This window comes from Pelophylax lessonae (assembly GCF_965119305.1).
Source record: "Pelophylax lessonae genome assembly, chromosome: 2".
NCBI lineage: Eukaryota > Metazoa > Chordata > Amphibia > Anura > Ranidae > Pelophylax > Pelophylax lessonae.
This window is the reverse complement of record NC_138769.1, coordinates 278,846,099-278,868,544: the sequence shown is the minus strand read 5'-3', so window position 1 is coordinate 278,868,544 and position 22,446 is coordinate 278,846,099. Positions and strand designations below refer to the sequence as shown.

The following is a 22,446-nucleotide window of genomic DNA, read 5'->3' as shown; positions in this document are numbered from 1 at the left end:
TAAAAGAAATGTAAATATTCCTCGTAATAGAAATAGGCACGACAGGACCTCTTTTTTGTGAGATCTGGGGTCAAAAAGTCCTCAGATCTCACAAGTACACTAAAAGATAGAAAAAAAAAAAAAAATATAATATAAAATGAAAAAAAAAAAAAGGACCTTTAAACCGGTTGCTAGGCAACAACATTTTCCATAGCTCCGGTCCTCCAAGACCATAGAGTCAAGTGAGGGCAAGCTTGCCCTCACTCGACATCCTGTCTGTGAGGATTCGGGACCGGATCGTTTTCCCCGCTGCCGGCGGGTCCGGTAAGCGGGGAAAAGGACCGGAACGCGTCGGGAGGGGGGGGGCGCCTCTTCCGCCATCCCGGAAGGGTGATCCCACGGCGAATCCGCCGCTGGGACCACCCTTATCGGAAAGCCAACCGTCCACCGTTTAAAAAAATACCAGGGTTATGGCAGCTATCTGCTGCCATAACACCGGTATTTAGGTTTAAACGGAGGACGTATATAAACCTTTTTGGACTTGGACATGGTGGCTGTATGAAGGGTGACAGGTACTCGGGTACTTTGTTGGGCAGGTGACAGGTACTCTGGTACTGATGAGCAGGTGGCAGGTACTCGGGTACTCCGATAGGCAGGTGACAGGTACTCGGGTACTCTGATGGGCAGGTGACAGGCAGGTGATAGGTACTGATGAGTAGTACTCACTGACTGATAGGTGATACTGTACTGATGGGTACTGATGATCAGTACTGATACGTGATAGGTACTGATGAGTACTGATGGGTACTGATGAGCAGGCGGCAAGTACTTGGGTACTTCAGGCGTCAGGTACTCTGATGAGCAGGTGGAAGGTACTCGGGTACTCTGATGGGTAGGTGACAGGTACTCAGGTACTCTGATGACGGGTACTCCGTTGACAGGTACTCAAAGTACCCGAGTACCTGTCATCAGAGTACCCGAGTACCTGTCATCAGAGTACCCGAGTACCCGTCATCAGAGTACCCGAGTACCTGTCATCAGAGTACCCAAGTACCTGTCAGAGTACCCGAGTACCCGTCATCAGAGTACCCGAGTACCTGTCATCAGAGTACCCGAGTACCTGTCATCAGAGTACCCGAGTACCTGTCATCAGAGTACCCGAGTACCCGTCATCAGAGTACCCGAGTACCCGTCATCAGAGTACCCAAGTACCTGTCAGAGTACCCGAGTACCCGTCATCAGAGTACCCGAGTAGCCGTCATCAGAGTACCCGAGTACCCGTCATCAGAGTACCTGAGTACCCGTCATCAGAGTACCCGAGTACCCGTCATCAGAGTACCCGAGTACCCGTCATCAGAGTACCCGAGTACCTGTCATCAGAGTACCCGAGTACCTGTCATCAGAGTACCCGAGTACCTGTCATCAGAGTACCCGAGTACCCGTCATCAGAGTACCCGAGTACCTGTCATCAGAGTACCCGAGTACCCGTCAGAGTACCCGAGTACCTGTCATCAGAGTACCCGAATACCTGTCATCAGAGTATCCGTCATCAGAGTACCTGAGTACCTGTCATCAGAGTACCCGAATACCTGTCACCAGCCCATCAGAGTACCCAAGTACCTGTCATCTGAGTACCTGATGGGCTGGTGACAGGTACTCGGGTACTTTGATGGGCTAGTGACAGGTGCTCTTTATTGGGGGGGGGGCAATCAGTGTGTTTAGGGTGCACTGTAGTTGGTAACTAGCTGTTACCACAATCTCCTCCTCACACAGGATCAGTGTGTGAGGAGGAGAACACGGTGACAGCTAGTTACCGTGTTCTCTGTTGACATTTGTGACCGGCTGTGATTGGACACAGCCGGTCACGTGGTAAAGAGCCAATTTCATTGGCTCTTTACCTAGATCGGGGATCGACTCTGTCCGAGGGACGAGCCTCGTCCCCGATCGCTGCTCTGCGCGCCCCCGGGGGCGCGCATTGCAGAGAGAACGAGCGGCTCGTGCTGGAGCCGCTCATGTGATCGGCTGTGATTGACACAGCCGATCACGTGGTAAACAGCCAATTTCTATTGGCTGTTTACCTTGATCAGGGATGGGCTATGTCCGAGGGACGAGCCTCATCCCTGATCGCGCCGCTGCGCGCCGCCGGGGGCGCGCAGTAGCAGCTAGAACGGGCCGACGTCATATGACGGCGGCCCGGATCTAGACAACCACTTTGCCGACGTCATTTTACATGACTCGGTATGGAAGTGGTTAAAGGCAAAACCCATCACATCTAAAAATCCCATTTTCAGTATGTTTGTTTTGGTATCAGAGATACAATAAATTGATCGATTGTAGCTCTAATGCCTATTCTAATCTTTCTTACTTATTCGTTTCATTTTAATATGCTAAACCAGTGAAATTAATTAAACCGTTAAACACAAATTTAAGCAGCGCTAGCACCCAGGTGAAAATGACAAAATAAATAACACTGTGTTTGGTTCAGAATAAATCAATAAATAACACTCTAATAATATGTGCTCAAATTGTGTGTTTAAAAAATCCTCATAATAAATAGTGTTATATAAATTAAATAACCACTATAAAAACTCCATTAATAAATCACAATCTGATAGTGATAAAAGTGAAGTGCTGAAATATTATTAAAAAAAAGTCCATAAATATTGCCAAGTGAATATAAATTATAGTCCTTATGGTGATCCAAAAAGGTGCTCCAGTGCAGATATACAATATAGTGCTCCAAAGTGATAGGTGCCCCTCTCGGTTCCCCACTCGCCAATATTTGGAAGCCTTTGATAATATTGCACATAAGCCCTTGACACCAGGATTCTTAGACAAGATTCTCCATACGCCTTTCAATGGATATACATGGGTCCGCTTGCGCATCCACCATTGGAATAGAAGAAAAGGCCATGCATAGTGAAGTATTTATATATATTTTAATCACGTTTCATAGCCAAAAACACACTTACAGCATCAAAAAAACATATGGGCATATACAACAAGCCTCGTGGTTATGCCGCTCGGCGTGCGTTCCACGGGCAGGAAGTAGCCAACCGGAAGTGACATGCAGCTCCGTGCGTAGCAGGAAATACGTCAACGCGTTTCGCCGTAAGTTCCGGCGTTTTCAAAGACATCATTTCCTGTGTACAGATGCCTTTTTATATGGTAGGCTTACCGATCATCATATCCGGATGTTAATTATTCTAAAAACATTATCGGGAACTGGAGAAATAAATTGAAAAATGTATCGTGATTGATATATTGGCATTATCATCCGATACCTTATGATTACATATATATAATTTACACAATATTTAATAAATAGCGGTATGAGAGATCCGGGCTTCACTTCCTGTTTACATCAAAATGCAAATATTAAAACATAATTTATTGAGCACATAAACCTTATTAAAAACATACAGATATTAGACATATACATCACGACTTATATGTGAACTTATATATGTGATTAAATTATTTAGATTTATTATTAAAAGTTATTAAAAATTAATAGAAAACTGCTTATTATGTGGAAATTTATTATAAACAAATGAGGAAATATATTATTAGGTTGATATCAGTGATACTACACATTATTATTAAAAATATGATTATAACTTTGAAATGTATTAATAATCTTTTGCTGATATTAAATATTCCTAAAAATGAATCACTTAGTTTATGTTGGATCTAGAATAAAATCTACATCACTTACATTATTTTATACCAAAATCTAAAATATTTGAATATTTTAAAATTATTTAAAATTTAAAAACTAAGTACTGGGGAATGGTAAAAAAGGGGGGGGATTGATTATTTTATATTTAGCATATGAGATGGGGGGAGGGAGGGCAATGAGGGACCATGAATAAGGATACAATAGCAAGACTTTTGGGTTACCAGTTGGATAAAGAACAATTTACATCAACATCCACGTTTAACCCCTTCGGTTTCAATGTCTCCAAGCGATGGATCCATTGTGTCTCATTCTGTGAGACGGCTTTTTTAAGGTTGCCGCCTCTCCAATGGGGCTCGATTTTATCAATACCACAAAAGGTAAGAAAAGCAGGGTTACTCTGGTGTACTAACTTAAAATGATGAGAGAGACTGTGATTTTTAAAACCCTTTTTTATATTTAAAACGTGTTCTCTAAGTCTTATTCGCAATTCCCTAGTGGTCCTCCCCACGTATTGCAACCCACAAGGACATGAAAGGAGGTAGGTTACGTGGGTGGACGCACAGGTGATGAATTTATTTATTTGGTAGGTTTTGCCATTGTAAAAAGATTTAAAATCACTACTTTTCCTTTTCCTATACCTAGAAGTCCTACAGATCATACACCTACCACAGCTAAAAAAAAACACTTGATCTAAAAACGTACATGTTTTGGTGGGAGGATTAATCACATTATGAGCCAACTGTAATCTCAAGGTCTTTGGTTTGGTGTAAATGAACTGGGGTTTGGGAGGTAGAAGAGCCTTTAAAACATTATCTTTTAACAGAAGGTGCCAGTGCCTTTTAAAAATTCTTTCAATTTGAGAGTGCTGTCTTGAAAAACTTGTTAGAAAAGCCAGACTAAAATCCTTTTCTTTATTCTTATCCTTTTTACTGAATAGATCTTTACGTTCAATATTTCTGACCTTATTCTTAACTGTTAAAAGATCTCTTTTTTTATATCCTTTTTCTTGGAATTTTTTTATAATTATATCAGCTTGTATATCATAGTCACTTTCTCTGTTGCAATTTCTCCTTATTCTCGTTAGCTGACTATTTGGAATAGTGTTTAGCCACCTAGGATGGTGGCAACTTCCCACGGGGATGTAGCCATTGGCATCGACTTCTTTAAAATACATTTTTGTAAAAAGCCTGTTAGAATTCTTAAAAATACACAAATCTAAAAAATTCATATCATTAAAATTATACATATGGGAAAAAGAGATCTCCATACTATAAAATATATTGTCTATGTATCTCTTGTATGTGATAAGTTCTTTTGGTCTGTTTTTAAAAATCTGTTCACTTTCCCATTTACGCATAAAAATGTTGGCTATGGAGGGGGCATATTTGGCTCCCATAGCCACTCCCTTTTTTTTGTCTAAAAAACTTTTTCTCGTGCCAAAAAAAGTTGTGGCTCATTGTGAGATCCAGTCCTTGTAGTAAAAATTATTTTTGCTTTGTTTTAATTTCTGTTTGGTCTAAAGCCCATTTGGCCGCTCTTAGGGCATGCTCTTGTTTAATATTAGTGTAGAGGGAATTGACATCTACTCCCACTAGAATGTCATCTTCCTCTACCTCTATATCTTTTATGATTTCCATCAAATGCTTGCTATCACGTAAATATGCCAAACCTTCTTGCGCCAAGGGCTGGAAAAAACAATCAAGATATTCTCCTAAGCGTGATAAAAGGGAATCCACCCCACTCACTATGGGCCTACCCGGTGGGTGTTCCCTATTTTTATGTATCTTCGGCAAATGGTATATAACTGGTACCCTAGGTGCATCAGGCACCCACTTTCTCTTTTATTTATAATGCCTTCTTTACTTGCCCATTTTAGCAATTTTATTAGTTTGGCTTTATATTTATTGGTAGGATTCCCTTTTAGTTGTTCATATGTGTCTGGGTCACTAACTAATCGATTTCATTCATCCAAGTAATCTTTTTTATTTAGAATTACAAGGCCACCTCCCTTGTCGGCAGCCCGAATCACTATATTTTTTCTTTTTTCCAAGGATTTAAGACCTCTTTCTATATCCTCTTTTTTCCTTGAGTTTTGGATTTTCATACTTTCTAAATCATTTTCTACCATAGCTTTAAAAACATCTAAAAACTGGTTGTTCAATAATTTAGGGTTAAAAACAGACTTGTTTCTTAATTTAGTATATGTAAAATCTCCCGTGGGTACAATATTTTCTGAGGTTTTGCCAGCATAATACTTTTTTATATTTAATTTTCTAACAAATTTTTGTAGGTCAATATTATTATCAAACTTATTGAGATTCTTTTCTGGTGCATATTTCAACCCCAAACTTAATACTTTTAGCTCTTCTTCAGAAAACGTGACACTGCTTAAATTAAAAATTCCTTCATTTAATTTGTTCTTTTTCTGCCCTCCTCTACATCCTCTAGTTCTTCGTCTCTTTCTCCTCTCTCCTGTTGCACTTGTTCCATCTGTGGCCAGGGTCTCCATTCGTCTCGCTTGTCTATCTGGTATGGGTTCCCCCTCCTCCTCTGTAGTTGGGACCCCCCCCTTCCTCTCCATGGGGGTCTGCCTGATCCTCTCCTCTGAAAATCCCCTCTGTAATTGTTGTAACCATAATTGTTATAGTTATTACCTCTTCCTCCTCTGAACCCACCATTATATTGTGGGCGTCTTGCGCCCCGATGTCCCCTGTAATTATCAGTGTTGTTATACCCTTGTTGATAGGTATATTGTTGTTGAGGGTAATGCTGTTGAGGGGTTTCCTCCCTCAATGCAGAAAATCTATTATTAGTGGGAACATTATATTGGGGGGTTTTTGATTCTGTGTACAGAGTGTAATTTGAATTATAGGTCCTTTCGTCTGTCAACCTTTCATTTTCATTTAGATTTCCTCTTGGGGTCATCGCCAGTGGATATGGATAACCTCTTTCTGGAGATGATTCCCTTGAGACTCCTTCTTGTAAAATGGCCTCTTCTTGCCATTTATATATTTTATTAGACTTATAGTCATTGGAATCTCGCATATATTTTTTCATCTTTTTCTTTTGAGTATCTCTGTCAATTTTTTCCACAAACCCCTGCAAATTTTTCATTTTTTCTTTGAATTCCGCAGTTTCCTCTAAGTTTACAAATTTCGCCTTAATGCCATTGATGTTGGCCTCTAATAATTTTAATTTTTTTGTTCTCCTGGAGATAAGTAATTCTAATAGTTTCCTCTCCATCAAATTGAAAAAACTATACCACTCCTCTTCTAATGCTTTGTCTGTAAGGCCGTCATTAGGGGCTAGGTCCCATCTTAACCTCCTGGGGGTCATTCCATCTTTGATGTATTTATTTAATGTAAAGATGTCCCACCAGGTTCTGATTTGTTTATCCATATAACCTTTAAGTAACTTAAAATCCTGGTTCATAGTTTGGCCAATATTGCTAGATGAGAAGAACTCATCTGCATCAATTTTTTTATTTGTTACAAAATTAAAGATCTCCATATGAGCTGCTGGGGGCGGTTCCATAGGGGAACAGAAAATGTGAAAAACTAATTTATGACCCGCGCTTATGGATATTCTAGTGAAGCAAAGTTATAACACCAAATTATAATGTATAAAAATTATGAAAAAATATATATAAAAAAGATATGTATATAGAGTGCAGCTGCTGCAACACTAAGATAATCTTAGAAAGAATAGGGAAATAAACAGGAAATTATGTCTTTGAAAACGCCGAAACTTACGGCGAAACGCGTTGACGTATTTCCTGCTACGCACGGAGCGGCACGTCACTTCCGGTTGGCTACTTCCTGCCCGTGGAACGCACGCCGAGCGGCGTAACCACGAGGCTTGTTGTATATGCCCATATGTTTTTTTGATGCTGTAAGTATGATTTTGGCTATGAAGCGTGATTAAAATATATATACATACTTCACTATGCATGGCCTTTTCTTCTATTCCAATGGTGGATGCGCAAACGGACCCATGTATATCCATTGAAAGGCGTATGGAGAATCTTGTCTAAGAATCCTGGTGCCAAGTGCTTATGTGCAATATTATCAAAGGCTTCCAAATATTGGCGAGTTGGTGAGTGGGGAACCGAGAGGGGCACCTATCACTTTGGAGCACTATATTGTATATCTGCACTGGAGCACCTTTTTGGATCACCATAAGGACTATAATTTATATTCACTTGGCAATATTTATGGACTTTTTTATATTATTTCAGCACTTCACTTTTATCACTATCAGATTGTGATTTATTAATGGAGTTTTTATAGTGGTTATTTAATTTATATAACACTATTTATTATGAGGATTTTTTAAACACACAATTTGAGCACATATTATTAGAGTGTTATTTATTGATTTATTCTGAACCAAACACAGTGTTATTTATTTTGTCATTTTCACCTGGGTGCTAGCGCTGCTTAAATTTGTGTTTAACTATTCTTTCTAAGATTATCTTAGTGTTGCAGCAGCTGCACTCTATATACATATCTTTTTTATATATATTTTTTCATAATTTTTATATTTTTATACATTATAATTTGGTGTTATATTTTTGCTTCACTAGAATATCCATAAGCGTGGGTCATAAATTAGTTTTTCACATTTTCTGTTCCCCTATGGAACCGCCCCCAGCAGCTCATATGGAGATCTTTAATTTTGTAACAAATAAAAAAATTGATGCGGATGAGTTCTTCTCATCTAGCAATATTGGCCAAACTATGAACCAGGATTTTAAGTTACTTAAAGGTTATATGGAAAAACAAATCAGAACCTGGTGGGACATCTTTACATTAAATAAATACATCAAAGATGGAATGACCCCCAGGAGGTTAAGATGGGACCTAGCCCCTAATGACGGCCTTACAGACAAAGCATTAGAAGAGGAGTGGTATAGTTTTTTCAATTTGATGGAGAGGAAACTATTAGAATTACTTATCTCCAGGAGAAAAAAAAAATTAAAATTATTAGAGGCCAACATCAATGGCATTAAGGCGAAATTTGTAAACTTAGAGGAAACTGCGGAATTCAAAGAAAAAATGAAAAATTTGCAGGAGTTTGTGGAAAAAATTGACAGAGATACTCAAAAGAAAAAGATGAAAAAATATATGCGAGATTCCAATGACTATAAGTCTAATAAAATATATAAATGGCAAGAAGAGGCCATTTTACAAGAAGGAGTCTCAAGGGAATCATCTCCAGAAAGAGGTTATCCATATCCACTGGCGATGACCCCAAGAGGAAATCTAAATGAAAATGAAAGGTTGACAGACGAAAGGACCTATAATTCAAATTACACTCCGTACACAGAACCAAAAACCCCCCAATATAATGTTCCCACTAATAATAGATTTTCTGCATTGAGGGAGGAAACCCCTCAACAGCATTACCCTCAACAACAATATACCTATCAACAAGGGTATAACAACACTAATAATTACAGGGGACATCGGGGCGCAAGACGCCCACAATATAATGGTGGGTTCAGAGGAGGAAGAGGTAATAACTATAACAATTATGGTTACAATAATTACAGAGGGGATTTTCAGAGGAGAGGATCAGGCAGACCACCATGGAGAGGAAGGGGGGGGTCCCAACTACAGAGGAGGAGGGGGGAACCCATACCAGATAGACAGGCGAGACGAATGGAGACCCTGGCCACAGATGGAACAAGTGCAACAGGAGAGAGGAGAAAGAGACAAAGAACTAGAGGATGTAGAGGAGGGCAGAAAAAGAACAAATTAAATGAAGGAATTTTTAATTTAAGCAGTGTCACGTTTTCTGAAGAAGAGCTAAAAGTATTAAGTTTGGGGTTGAAATATGCACCAGAAAAGAATCTCAATAAGTTTAATACTTATATTGACCTACAAAAATTTGTTAGAAAATTAAATATAAAAAAGTATTATGCTGGCAAAACCTCAGAAAATATTGTACCCACGGGAGATTTTACATATACTAAATTAAGAAACAAGTCTGTTTTTAACCCTAAATTATTGAACAACCAGTTTTTAGATGTTTTTAAAGCTATGGTAGAAAATCCAAAACTCAAGGAAAAAAGAGGATATAGAAAGAGGTCTTAAATCCTTGGAAAAAAGAAAAAATATAGTGATTCGGGCTGCAGACAAGGGAGGTGGCCTTGTAATTCGAAATAAAAAAGATTACTTGGATGAATGAAATCGATTAGTTAGTGACCCAGACACATATGAACAACTAAAAGGGAATCCTACCAATAAATATAAAGCCAAACTAATAAAATTGCTAAAATGGGCAAGTAAAGAAGGCATTATAAATAAAAGAGAAAGTGGGTGCCTGATGCACCTAGGGTACCAGTTATATACCATTTGCCGAAGATACATAAAAATAGGGAACACCCACCGGGTAGGCCCATAGTGAGTGGGGTGGATTCCCTTTTATCACGCTTAGGAGAATATCTTGATTGTTTTTTCCAGCCCTTGGCGCAAGAAGGTTTGGCATATTTACGTGATAGCAAGCATTTGATGGAAATCATAAAAGATATAGAGGTAGAGGAAGATGACATTCTAGTGGGAGTAGATGTCAATTCCCTCTACACTAATATTAAACAAGAGCATGCCCTAAGAGCGGCCAAATGGGCTTTAGACCAAACAGAAATTAAAACAAAGCAAAAATAATTTTTACTACAAGGATTGGATCTCGCAATGAGCCACAACTTTTTTTGGCACGAGAAAAAGTTTTTTAGACAAAAAAAAGGGAGTGGCTATGGGAGCCAAATATGCCCCCTCCATAGCCAACATTTTTATGCGTAAATGGGAAAGTGAACAGATTTTTAAAAACAGACCAAAAGAACTTATCACATACAAGAGATACATAGACGATATATTTTATAGTATGGAGATCTCTTTTTCCCATATGTATAATTTTAATGATATGAATTTTTTAGATTTGTGTATTTTTAAGAATTCTAACAGGCTTTTTACAAAAACGTATTTTAAAGAAGTCGATGCCAATGGCTACATCCCCGTGGGCAGTTGCCACCATCCTAGGTGGCTAAACACAATTCCAAATAGTCAGCTAACGAGAATAAGGAGAAATTGCAACAGAGAAAGTGACTATGATATACAAGCTGATATAATTATAAAAAAATTCCAAGAAAAAGGATATAAAAAAAGAGATCTTTTAACAGTTAAGAATAAGGTCAGAAATATTGAACGTAAAGATCTATTCAGTAAAAAGGATAAGAATAAAAAAAAGGATTTTAGTCTGGCTTTTCTAACAAGTTTTTCAAGACAGCACTCTCAAATTGAAAGAATTTTTAAAAGGCACTGGCACCTTCTGTTAAAAGATAATGTTTTAAAGGCTCTTCTACCTCCCAAACCCCAGTTCATTTACACCAAACCAAAGACCTTGAGGTTACAGTTGGCTCATAATGTGATTAATCCTCCCACCAAAACATGTACGTTTTTAGATCAAGTGGGTTTTTTTAGCTGTGGTAGGTGTATGATCTGTAGGACTTCTAGGTATAGGAAAAGGAAAAGTAGTGATTTTAAATCTTTTTACAATGGCAAAACCTACCAAATAAATAAATTCATCACCTGTGCGTCCACCCACGTAACCTACCTCCTTTCATGTCCTTGTGGGTTGCAATACGTGGGGAGGACCACTAGGGAATTGCGAATAAGACTTAGAGAACACGTTTTAAATATAAAAAAGGGTTTTAAAAATCACAGTCTCTCTCATCATTTTAAGTTAGTACACCAGAGTAACCCTGCTTTTCTTACCTTTTGTGGTATTGATAAAATCGAGCCCCATTGGAGAGGCGGCAACCTTAAAAAAGCCGTCTCGCAGAATGAGACACAATGGATCCATCGCTTGGAGACATTGAAACCGAAGGGGTTAAACGTGGATGTTGATGTGAATTGTTTTTTATCCAACTGGTAACCCAAAAGTCTTGCTATTGTATCCTTATTCATGGTCCCTCATTGCCCTCCCTCCCCCATCTCATATGCTAAATATAAAATAATCAATCCCCCCCTTTTTTTACCATTCCCCAGTACTTAGTTTTTAAATTTTAAATAATTTTAAAATATTCAAATATTTTAGATTTTGGTATAAAATAATGTAAGTGATGTAGATTTTATTCTAGATCCAACATAAACTAAGTGATTCATTTTTAGGAATATTTAATATCAGCAAAAGATTATTAATACATTTCAAAGTTATAATCATATTTTTAATAATAATGTGTAGTATCACTGATATCAACCTAATAATATATTTCCTCATTTGTTTATAATAAATTTCCACATAATAAGCAGTTTTCTATTAATTTTTAATAACTTTTAATAATAAATCTAAATAATTTAAATAATTTAATCACATATATAAGTTCACATATAAGTCGTGATGTATATGTCTAATATCTGTATGTTTTTAATAAGGTTTATGTGCTCAATAAATTATGTTTTAATATTTGCATTTTGATGTAAACAGGAAGTGAAGCCCGGATCTCTCATACCGCTATTTATTAAATATTGTGTAAATTATATATATGTAATCATAAGGTATCGGATGATAATGCCAATATATCAATCACGATACATTTTTCAATTTATTTCTCCAGTTCCCGATAATGTTTTTAGAATAATTAACATCCGGATATGATGATCGGTAAGCCTACCATATAAAAAGGCATCTGTACACAGGAAATGATGTCTTTGAAAACGCCGGAACTTACGGCGAAACGCGTTGACGTATTTCCTGCTACGCACGGAGCTGCATGTCACTTCCGGTTGGCTACTTCCTGCCCGTGGAACGCACGCCGAGCGGCGTAACCACGAGGCTTGTTGTATATGCCCATATGTTTTTTTGATGCTGTAAGTATGTTTTTGGCTATGAAACGTGATTAAAATATATATAAATACTTCACTATGCATGGCCTTTTCTTCTATTCCAATGGTGGATGCGCAAGCGGACCCATGTATATCCATTGAAAGGCGTATGGAGAATCTTGTCTAAGAATCCTGGTGCCAAGGGCTTATGTGCAATATTATCAAAGGCTTCCAAATATTGGCGAGTGGGGAACCGAGAGGGGCACCTATCACTTTGGAGCACTATATTGTATATCTGCACTGGAGCACCTTTTTGGATCACCATAAGGACTATAATTTATATTCACTTGGCAATATTTATGGACTTTTTTTTATAATATTTCAGCACTTCACTTTTATCACTTTGAGATTGTGATTTATTAATGGAGTTTTTATAGTGGTTATTTAATTTATATAACACTATTTATTATGAGGATTTTTTAAACACACAATTTGAGCACATATTATTAGAGTGTTATTTATTGATTTATTCTGAACCAAACACAGTGTTATTTATTTTGTCATTTTCACCTGGGTGCTAGCGCTGCTTAAATTTGTGTTTAACTATTCTTTCTAAGATTATCTTAGTGTTGCAGCAGCTGCACTCTATATACATATCTTTTATATATATATTTTTTCATAATTTTTATATTTTTATACATTATAATTTGGTGTTATAATTTTGCTTCACTAGAATATCCATAAGCGTGGGTCATAAATTAGTTTTTCATAATTAAACCATGTATTATTAAGCTGTAACATAAGCTACAGTGCAACATACATATTAAAGTCCAGTTGCATTACCCAAGATTTTAGGTTCATTTTCATTTTTCTGCATATGATCCTGTACTACAGAGACCATTGAGTACTGTCCGTGATACTTTTTTTATTTGCACTAACATACAATTTTTCAGGACAAGCTTTCGGGGTATGTCCTCTTCATCAAGATCCAAGCAGTACTGATCCACAAAATGTTAGCAGCATGGTAAAGAAACACAAAATCTCTAAGCCCAAGGAAAAAAAAGGAAAAAACCAAACAAACATAAGTTAAACTGGCATGGTAATAAAACTAGCTTGATTAGTGAGATAAGATAGAGGGAGAGTTGAAGACAGGCGAAGGTGGGGGGGATAGTGACGGAGGGGGTCGTAAAACTGTAGGATAATGAGTAAGGAAACCCATATCTAAGTTTAAGCCGTTATTTTTTGTGTCAAAAAGAAGTATCATTCTTAGTTCAAAAGTTTTCCTTTCCTGCATGGTTCTGAAATTCCCTTTAAGAACTAAAACAGTGAGGTCTTCTATAGTGTGGTCCGGTTGTGAAAAATTATGTCCCACAGGTGTACAGAAACTATCTTCTTTATGTTCCTTGATGGTATGTCTGTGCAAATTCATCCTCGCTTGCAACTTCTGTCCTGTTTCGCCTACATAAGATCCTTTGCTATATCTTTTGCATTGGATGAGGTACACAACATTATTGGAGGTGCAGTTGTATGATCCCATAATATTAAAGGTCCCATTTGTGTGTGTGACACTTTTAGACAGATTGATCTGGTTGCACAGTTTGCAGCGTTTTTTATGGCAGGGTTTGTTCCCATTATTTGCAACTTCATAATCAGAATGAAGTTTTCTGCTGATTAGTTTGTCTGAGGTTGGGTGGTTGTCTCAAAGCCAGTATTGGAGGTTTTTGGAATATTCCTTTCAGAGTTTCATCTTCTGTTATGATGGGTTGTAAATCTTTGATTATCTTTCTTATCCCTTCTAGTCCTGGATTGTATGTGGTGACTAGAGGCACACGGTTATTTGTTTTTTCTCTTTGTATTGGAGATTTTCCCTTTGGGTTTTCAAGGCTGTGTTTATGCCGGTGTTGATGGCTTTGTCTTTGTAACCTTTCTTACGGAAGGAGTTTGCTAGTGTTCTGAGATGTTTATCTCTGTCTTTTGGGTCTGAACAGATTCGGTGGTATCTGATGGCCTGGCTGTGTATGATGGACCGTTTAGTGTGTTGGGGGTGAAAACTGGAACTGTGGAGATAGCTGCATCGGTCAGTCGGTTTCCTGTATATCGAAGTATGAAGCTTGTCATCTCTGATGTATACTGTGGTGTCTAGGAAGTTAGCATGCCTGCTAGAATAATCCATTTTAAGTTTGATAGATGGGTGAAAGGTGTTGATCAATGAAAAAAATTGTTTGAGATTTTCCTCACCTTCTGTCCATATGATGAAAATATCATCAATATAGCGATAATATCTGTATGGCTTATGTTGTATGCTGTTCAGGAATTTGTCCTCCAGATCAGCCATAAATAAGGTTGCATACTGGGGTGCCATTTTACTTCCCATAGCAGTACCCATACACTGGAGATAGATGTCGTTATTGAAAGTGAAGTAGTTGTGTGTAAGAATGAATTTGATGAGCTGTGTAACATCCTCAGCACTGTATTTGTGGTTTGGTGTGGATGATAGGAATCTGTGACATGCAGCCACTCCATCCTTGTGAGGGATGTTACTATACAGCGATTCTACATCCATAGTGACTAGAAGTGTATTTGGTGGTAATTGTTGTATATTGTTAAGCTTGTTAAGAAAGTCAGTTGTGTCTTGAAGGAAACTCGCAGTATTCATGACTAATGGTTTTAAAATATTTTCTACAAGGCCTGAGATATGTTCGGTAAGTGTATTCATACCTGTTATGATGGGTCTGCCTGGATTTCCTGGCTTGTGAATCTTGGGTAGCATGTAGAAGTCCCCAATTTCTGGATTATCCGGAATAGCATTGATAAGTTCTGAATGTAGGTGGGTTGGTGTAGTTTTAATGAGACCTTTTAATTGCTTAGTAAAATCCTGGGTTGGATCATAATCCATTTTTTTTATAGTAAGTAGTATTTGCCAGCTGCATCTGGCCTTCTTGTATATATTTGTTTGTATCCATCACAACGACTGCTCCGCCTTTATCTGCTGGTTTGATGGTGATGGACTGATTATTGCGCAAATCATGTATAGCTCTTCGCTCCAGTGGTGAAAGGTTGTATAACGTTTTCTTTTGCTGGGTGGATATCAGGGATGTAACTCACAGTCTGAAGCTGTCAATATAGGTGTCCAGTTTGGGGTTGTGTCCTTGTGGAGGTGTGAAGTTGCTGTTCTTTTTCTTTTTGTCACTTTCTGTTGTCCTAGGATAACTTTAATTTCTGTGAAAATATTCTTTGAGCCTTAGTCTCCTGAAGAATTCCTCCATATCTGACAATACCTGTAAATTATCCAATTTGGTGGTTGGGCAGAACGTGAGGCCTTTGGAGAGGACTGTTATTTCTGGTTCAGAAAGTTTATGATTTGACAAATTAATGATTCCTAGTTTCCTCTGTTATATCCGCATTTTCAGTCAGGTTGGCATTTACACAGATGATACCTTGGGATTCTGAATCGGATTCCAAGTCACTGATAGCAGGAGTTATAGATGTTGTGTTTGTTTTATGTTGTTTGGGTTGTATCCACAAGGTCTGCTCTTGGTGTAGCTTTTGGAGTTTTTTTTGCTTCCTGCTCATGGCAAGTTTTTGAAGTCGTCTTTGTAAGGTTTCCATTTCATTCTTAATTTGGTTGATGCTTGTAGGGACCAATGATGTTAAGGTTTCAAACACCGGCTGCTTTTGATGCCTGATGGTTTCCCTTTTACCATACGGTTTGTGAATGAGGTTGTTCCTTAATCTTTCGCTGGTGCGTCTGCAAAGTCCTTCTGCATAGGGAGAGTTCAGTGTATTTGCACAAGGATTTTTAATCCGGAGACCTTGAGGTATGAGGTTCCTCTTTTTGCATCTTGAGAGAAAGAAGATGTCACTGTTGATCTGTGTTTCCTTTGTGATCAGGTTGGTTAACTGCTTCTTTATGCGGCTATATGCAGTATCTTCCATCATGCTTGAGGTAATTGTAGCCGTATTAGTGCACTTGCGACAGAGACCATTAAGTACTGTCCGTGATACTTTTTTTATTTGCACTAACATACAATTTTTCAAGACAAGCTTTCGGGGTATGTCCCCTTCATCAAGATCCAAGCAGTACTGATCCACAAAATGTTAGCAGCATGGTAAAGAAACACAAAATCTCTAAGCCAAAGGAAAAAAAAAAAAAGGAAAAAACCAAACAAACATAAGTTAAACTGGCATGGTAATAAAACTAGCTTGATTAGTGAGATAAGATAGAGGGAGAGTTGAAGACAGGGGAAGGTGGAGGGGGGGGGGAATAGTCACGGAGGGGGTCGTAAAACTGTAGGATAATGAGTAAGGAAACCCATATCTAAGTTTAAGCCGTTATTTTTTGTGTCAAAAAGAAGTATCATTCTTAGTTCAAAAGTTTTCCTTTCCTGCATGGTTCTGAAATTCCCTTTAAGAACTAAAACATTGAGGTCTTCTATAGTGTGGTCCGGTTGTCTGTATAATCCAGAAATTGGGTACTTCTACATGCTACCCAAGATTCACAAGCCAGAAAATCCAGGCAGACCCATCATAACAGGTATGAATACACTTACCGAACATATCTCAGGCCTTGTAGAAAATATTTTAAAACCATTAGTCATGAATACTGCGAGTTTCCTTCAAGACACAACTGACTTTCTTTACAAGCTTAACAATATACAACAATTACCACCAAATACACTTCTAGTCACTATGGATGTAGAATCGCTGTATAGTAACATCCCTCACAAGGATGGAGTGGCTGCATGTCACAGATTCCTATCATCCACACCAAACCACAAATACAGTGCTGAGGATGTTACACAGCTCATCAAATTCATTCTTACACACAACTACTTCACTTTCAATAACGACATCTATCTCCAGTGTATGGGTACTGCTATGGGAAGTAAAATGGCACCCCGGTATGCAAACTTATTTATGGCTGATCTGGAGGACAAATTCCTGAACAGCATACAACATAAGCCATACAGATATTATCGCTATATTGATATTTTCATCATATGGACAGAAGGTGAGGAAAATCTCAAACAATTTTTTTCATTGATCAACACCTTTCACCCATCTATCAAACTTAAAATGGATTATTCTAGCAGGCATGCTAACTTCCTAGACACCACAGTATACATCAGAGATGACAAGCTTCATACTTCGATATACAGGAAACCGACTGACCGATGCAGCTATCTCCACAGTTCCAGTTTTCACCCCCAACACACTAAACAGTCCATCATACACAGCCAGGCCATCAGATACCACCGAATCTGTTCAGACCCAAAAGACAGAGATAAACATCTCAGAACACTAGCAAACTCCTTCCGTAAGAAAGGTTACAAAGACAAAGCCATCAACACCGGCATAAACACAGCCTTGAAAACCCAAAGGGAAAATCTTCTCCAATACAAAGAGAAAAAAACAAATAACCGTGTGCCTCTAGTCACCATATACAATCCAGGACTAGAAGGGATAAGAAAGATAATCAAAGATTTACAACCCATCATAACAGAAGATGAAACTCTGAAAGGAATATTCCAAAAACCTCCAATACTGGCTTTCACACAACCACCCAACCTCAGACATAAACTAATCAGCAGAAAACTTCATTCTGATTATGAAGTCACAAATAATGGGAACAAACTCTGCCATAAAAAACGCTGCAAACTGTGCAACCAGATCAATCTGTCTAAAAGTGTCACACACACAAATGGAACCTTTAATATTATGGGTTGTATACTGCACCTCCAACAATGTTGTGTACCTCATCCAATGCAAAAGATGTAGCAAAGGATCTTATTTAGGCGAAACAGGACAGAAGTTGCAAGCGAGGATGAATTTGCACAGACATACCATCAAGGAACATAAAGAAGATAGTTTCTGTACACCTGTGGGACATAATTTTTCACAACCGGACCACACTATAGAAGACCTCAATGTTTTAGTTCTTAAAGGGAATTTCAGAACCATGTAGGAAAGGAAAACTTTTGAACTAAGAATGATACTTCTTTTTGACACAAAAAATAACGGCTTAAACTTAGATATGGGTTTCCTTACTCATTATCCTACAGTTTTACGACCCCCTCCGTGACTATCCCCCCCACCTTCCCCTGTCTTCAACTCTCCCTCTATCTTATCTCACTAATCAAGCTAGTTTTATTACCATGCCAGTTTAACTTATGTTTGTTTGGTTTTTTCCTTTTTTTTTTTTTTTTTTCTTTGGCTTAGAGATTTTGTGTTTCTTTACCATGCTGCTAACATTTTGTGGATCAGTACTGCTTGGATCTTGATGAAGGGGACATACCCCGAAAGCTTTTCCTGAAAAATTGTATGTTAGTGCAAATAAAAAAAGTATCATGGACAGTACTCAATGGTCTCTGTCGCAAGTGCACTAATACGGCTACAATTACCTCAAGCATCCTGTACTACAAAAGAGAGATTGGCTTTTATACCAGAAAGGGGCTCTTGTCTATCTAACTACCCACAGACAGCAAAGACATGCCTAATTGTTCATATGTAATAATGCAAATACTTTGACACTGATCCAGAGTAGCATCCTTTTATACAAATCTACTTACATGCAATGCTCCCCAGGTGATTTGTTGATGAACACACTTTTTTTTCTTGTATTCCTTTTCAGGTTATGTACTTTAGCTCCCTCTTCCCATATGTGGTACTGATATGCTTCCTTGTACGTGGATTGTTGCTTAGAGGATCTGTTGATGGAATTCTTCATATGTTAACCCCTCAGGTAGTATTGTTGATTGTTTCATATTTCCAGAGTGGAACTAATGGGATAGTTTATCTAATTTGTTTAAAAATATTTCATTCCAGATTGAGAAGATGCTGGACCCCCAGGTGTGGAGGGAGGCAGCAACGCAAGTTTTCTTTGCCCTAGGACTAGGGTTTGGTGGTGTCATTGCCTTTTCAAGCTATAACAAACAAGATAATAACTGCCAGTTTGATGCAGCTCTTGTTTCGTTCATCAACTTCTTTACCTCAGTGCTGGCGACTTTGGTTGTATTTGCTGTTCTTGGGTTTAAAGCAAATATGATGAATGAAAAATGTGTTGTTCAGTAAGTACAACAGCTCATAATCTTACGTATAACATTCTGATCGTCAGACTTGTTATTTCACATATCAAATTAAGCACTTTAACAGATATCAGAGATCTGGCAATTTACAGTTAGGTTGAGAAACACATTCCTTTGTCTACCGCTGCCATGCTCTGAACTTTTAAAAGCACTTTAACTGTTCCATCTGTATATAAGTATTTCCCAGCATCGTGCCGGGCAAAAATGCATAAAGTTCTCCCTTTCAGAGCCACTAGCTGACACTTAAAGTGGGACTATACTCTCAATCAACATTGACTATTTTTAATTCCTATGCTGCTAGCATTAGTAAATAGATAGGAAAGAACATCATATATACTTGTTTTAGCCTTTTTATTTTTTCATCCTTTTACTTCCAGGTTTCTATGCCTAGGCAAATGATGTCATACATCCCAGGAGTCTTTAACGCAGATATACTGCGGCAGGAATGCCACTCTGTGCCAGATCACACACCTAGTACGTAATCTGACACGTCCAGGTCTGGCGTGCGCCGCCGGTGACCTGCTCCCGCTGTGATTGGACACAGCGGGTACCCATCGATCATTCAGGAGAGAGGCAGAATGGCAGTCTGCCTATGTAACCAAGGCAGACCACCGTTCTGTGAGAGAGGAATGTGCTAATTGGATATGTTTTATAGCAGAAAGTTAAAAAAAAAAAAAGTTTCTCTATCGTTCATTGACGGATGCAGTCCTCTGATGCATATCAGTAGGGTAATACCACCCCTACAGGAGTAGGACACTAGGCAGAAAGAATTTCTGGCTACGCCTATTGGCAGTCCCTGGGGGAATACCCTCTCTCTTCCTGCATAGGAAGTCTATTTTAATCTGCCTAGTCAGGAGTAAGGGCCTAGTTCCTTGCTGGGATCTTTGGTCCTGGTATAGAAGTCATTTTTTTTATGTACAAACCCGATTCCAAAAAAGTTGGGACACTGTACAAATTGTAAATAAAAACAGAATGTAATGATGTGGAAGTTTCAAATTTTGATATTTTATTCAGAATGCAACATAGATGACATATCAAATGTTTAAAATGAGAAAATGTATAATTTTAAGAAAAAAAAAAAGTTGATTTTAAATTTCATGGCATCAACACATTTGGGCCAAGGCCATGTTTACCACTGTGTGGCATCTCCTCTTCTTTTTATAACAGTCTGCAAATGTCTGGGGACTGAGGAGACAAGTTGCTCAAGTTTAGGAATATGAATGTGGTCCCATTCTTGTCTAATACAGGCTTCTAGTTGCTCAACTGTCTTAGGTCTTCTTTGTCGCATCTTCCTCTTTGTGATGCGCCAAATGTTTTCTATGGGTGAAAGATCTGGACTGCAGGCTGGCCATTTCAGCACCCGAATCCTTCCTCTACGCAGCCATGATGTTGTAATTGATGCAGTATGTGGTCTGGCATTGTCATCTTGGAAAATGCAAGGTCTTCCCTGAAAGAGACGACGTCTGGATGGGAGCATATGTTGTTCTTATACCTTTCAGCATTGATGGTGCTTTTCCAGATGTGTAAGCTGTCCATGCCACATGCACTCATGCCACCCCATACCATCAGAGATGCAGGCTTCTGAACTGAGCACTGATAACAACTTGGGTTGTCCTTGTCCTCTTTAGTCCAGATAACATGGCGTCCCAGTTTTCCAAAAATAACTTCACATTTTGATTCGCTGACCACAGAACAGTTTTCCACTTATCCACAGTCCATTTTAAATGAGCCCTGGCCCAGAAAAAACGCTTGCGCCTCTGGATCATGTTTAGATATGGCTTCTTTTTTGGCCTATAGCGTTTTAGCAGGCAACAGCAAATGGCACGGTGGACTGTGTTCACCGAAAATGTTTCTCTTACGTCCTCCGACAGTCACCGCCCCTCCATAATCTTCACCAATGGGTAATTGACCTTTGCTCCGCAGGAGTAGCTAGGCAACAAGATTTGTTAATATCAAAGCTTTTAGCATATCACACCCCTAGGGGGCGGTCCCCTCAGTCAATACCTCCCTGCTTCCAGCATTCTCAACTCATTTCAATTGCCTAGCTTAGGAGTAGCTGGCTGTTCCTGTGCTGGGGCTTTCAGTCTCAGCCTTCTATCCTCTTTTGATTTTATTTCAAGTATTTTTCTCTTTCTTTTACTTAGCTGTTATTTTATCAGCATTAGTTTAGTTTTTTCTTTGGATGAAGATGATCATGCGGAGCTGGGTCTCGGACTGGCCACCCTGGATCCCAGGGCTGAGAGCCAGGGGTTTCCCCAGCCTGCTATCGAGCGTTCAGCTCAGGTTTCCCTGGCATATTGAACGACCCATCCCTGTTCGCTGCAGGGATGCTGCCTGTGAGGTGGCTACCTCACCGGACGCCATTTGCGGTTTCGCACCGCAGTCCACTGCATCCTGGCTGCGACACTCCCTGTCCTCAGTACAGCGGTTTGGTCGCTAGAGAAGGCTCCCCACGCCATCCGGAATGGTAAGTACATTTCTATGTGGGGACCTGTCTGTTTGGGTGTCAGTCTGTGACTGTGTGACCCGCATGTCTGTGTAAGTGCTGAGCTCCCTGTCAGATTCCTGTGGTTGCTGCCTTTCTGTGGGCTGCGGGGGGGGGGGGGGCTCTCCCGCTCTGCTGTGTGAGAAGTATGGGGCAGACTGGGCTCAGACATGCTGTGCGGCGACCGCTGATGCGGCCCGCCATTTTTTTTCGGCAAACTGTGGTGACCGGCCCTGTGGGGTACAGCGCGGTGTTTTGGCGCCAAACGCCACCATTTTGGCGGCGATCGCTCCTGCAAGCACATGTCGGCGCCATTTTCTTATTGCCTGTATTCCCTCAGCCAAGCAGCCATGTTTGTGAAGCCTTCATAGGCTATATAGGGCGGTCAGT

At 39.1% G+C, this 22,446-nt stretch overlaps 1 protein-coding gene across 1 annotated transcript in view; it reads left to right on the top strand.

Moving 5' to 3' along the window:
- The window catches only part of SLC6A17 (solute carrier family 6 member 17), a 1,289,761-nt gene that overhangs the window by 393,728 nt on the left and 873,587 nt on the right, over nucleotides 1-22,446 (top strand). Inside the window, exons 5-6 of the mRNA XM_082246730.1 lie at nucleotides 19,118-19,228; nucleotides 19,312-19,553. Of these exons, the coding sequence (XP_082102856.1) occupies nucleotides 19,118-19,228; nucleotides 19,312-19,553 (353 nt within the window). The remainder of the gene's footprint in view (nucleotides 1-19,117; nucleotides 19,229-19,311; nucleotides 19,554-22,446) is intronic.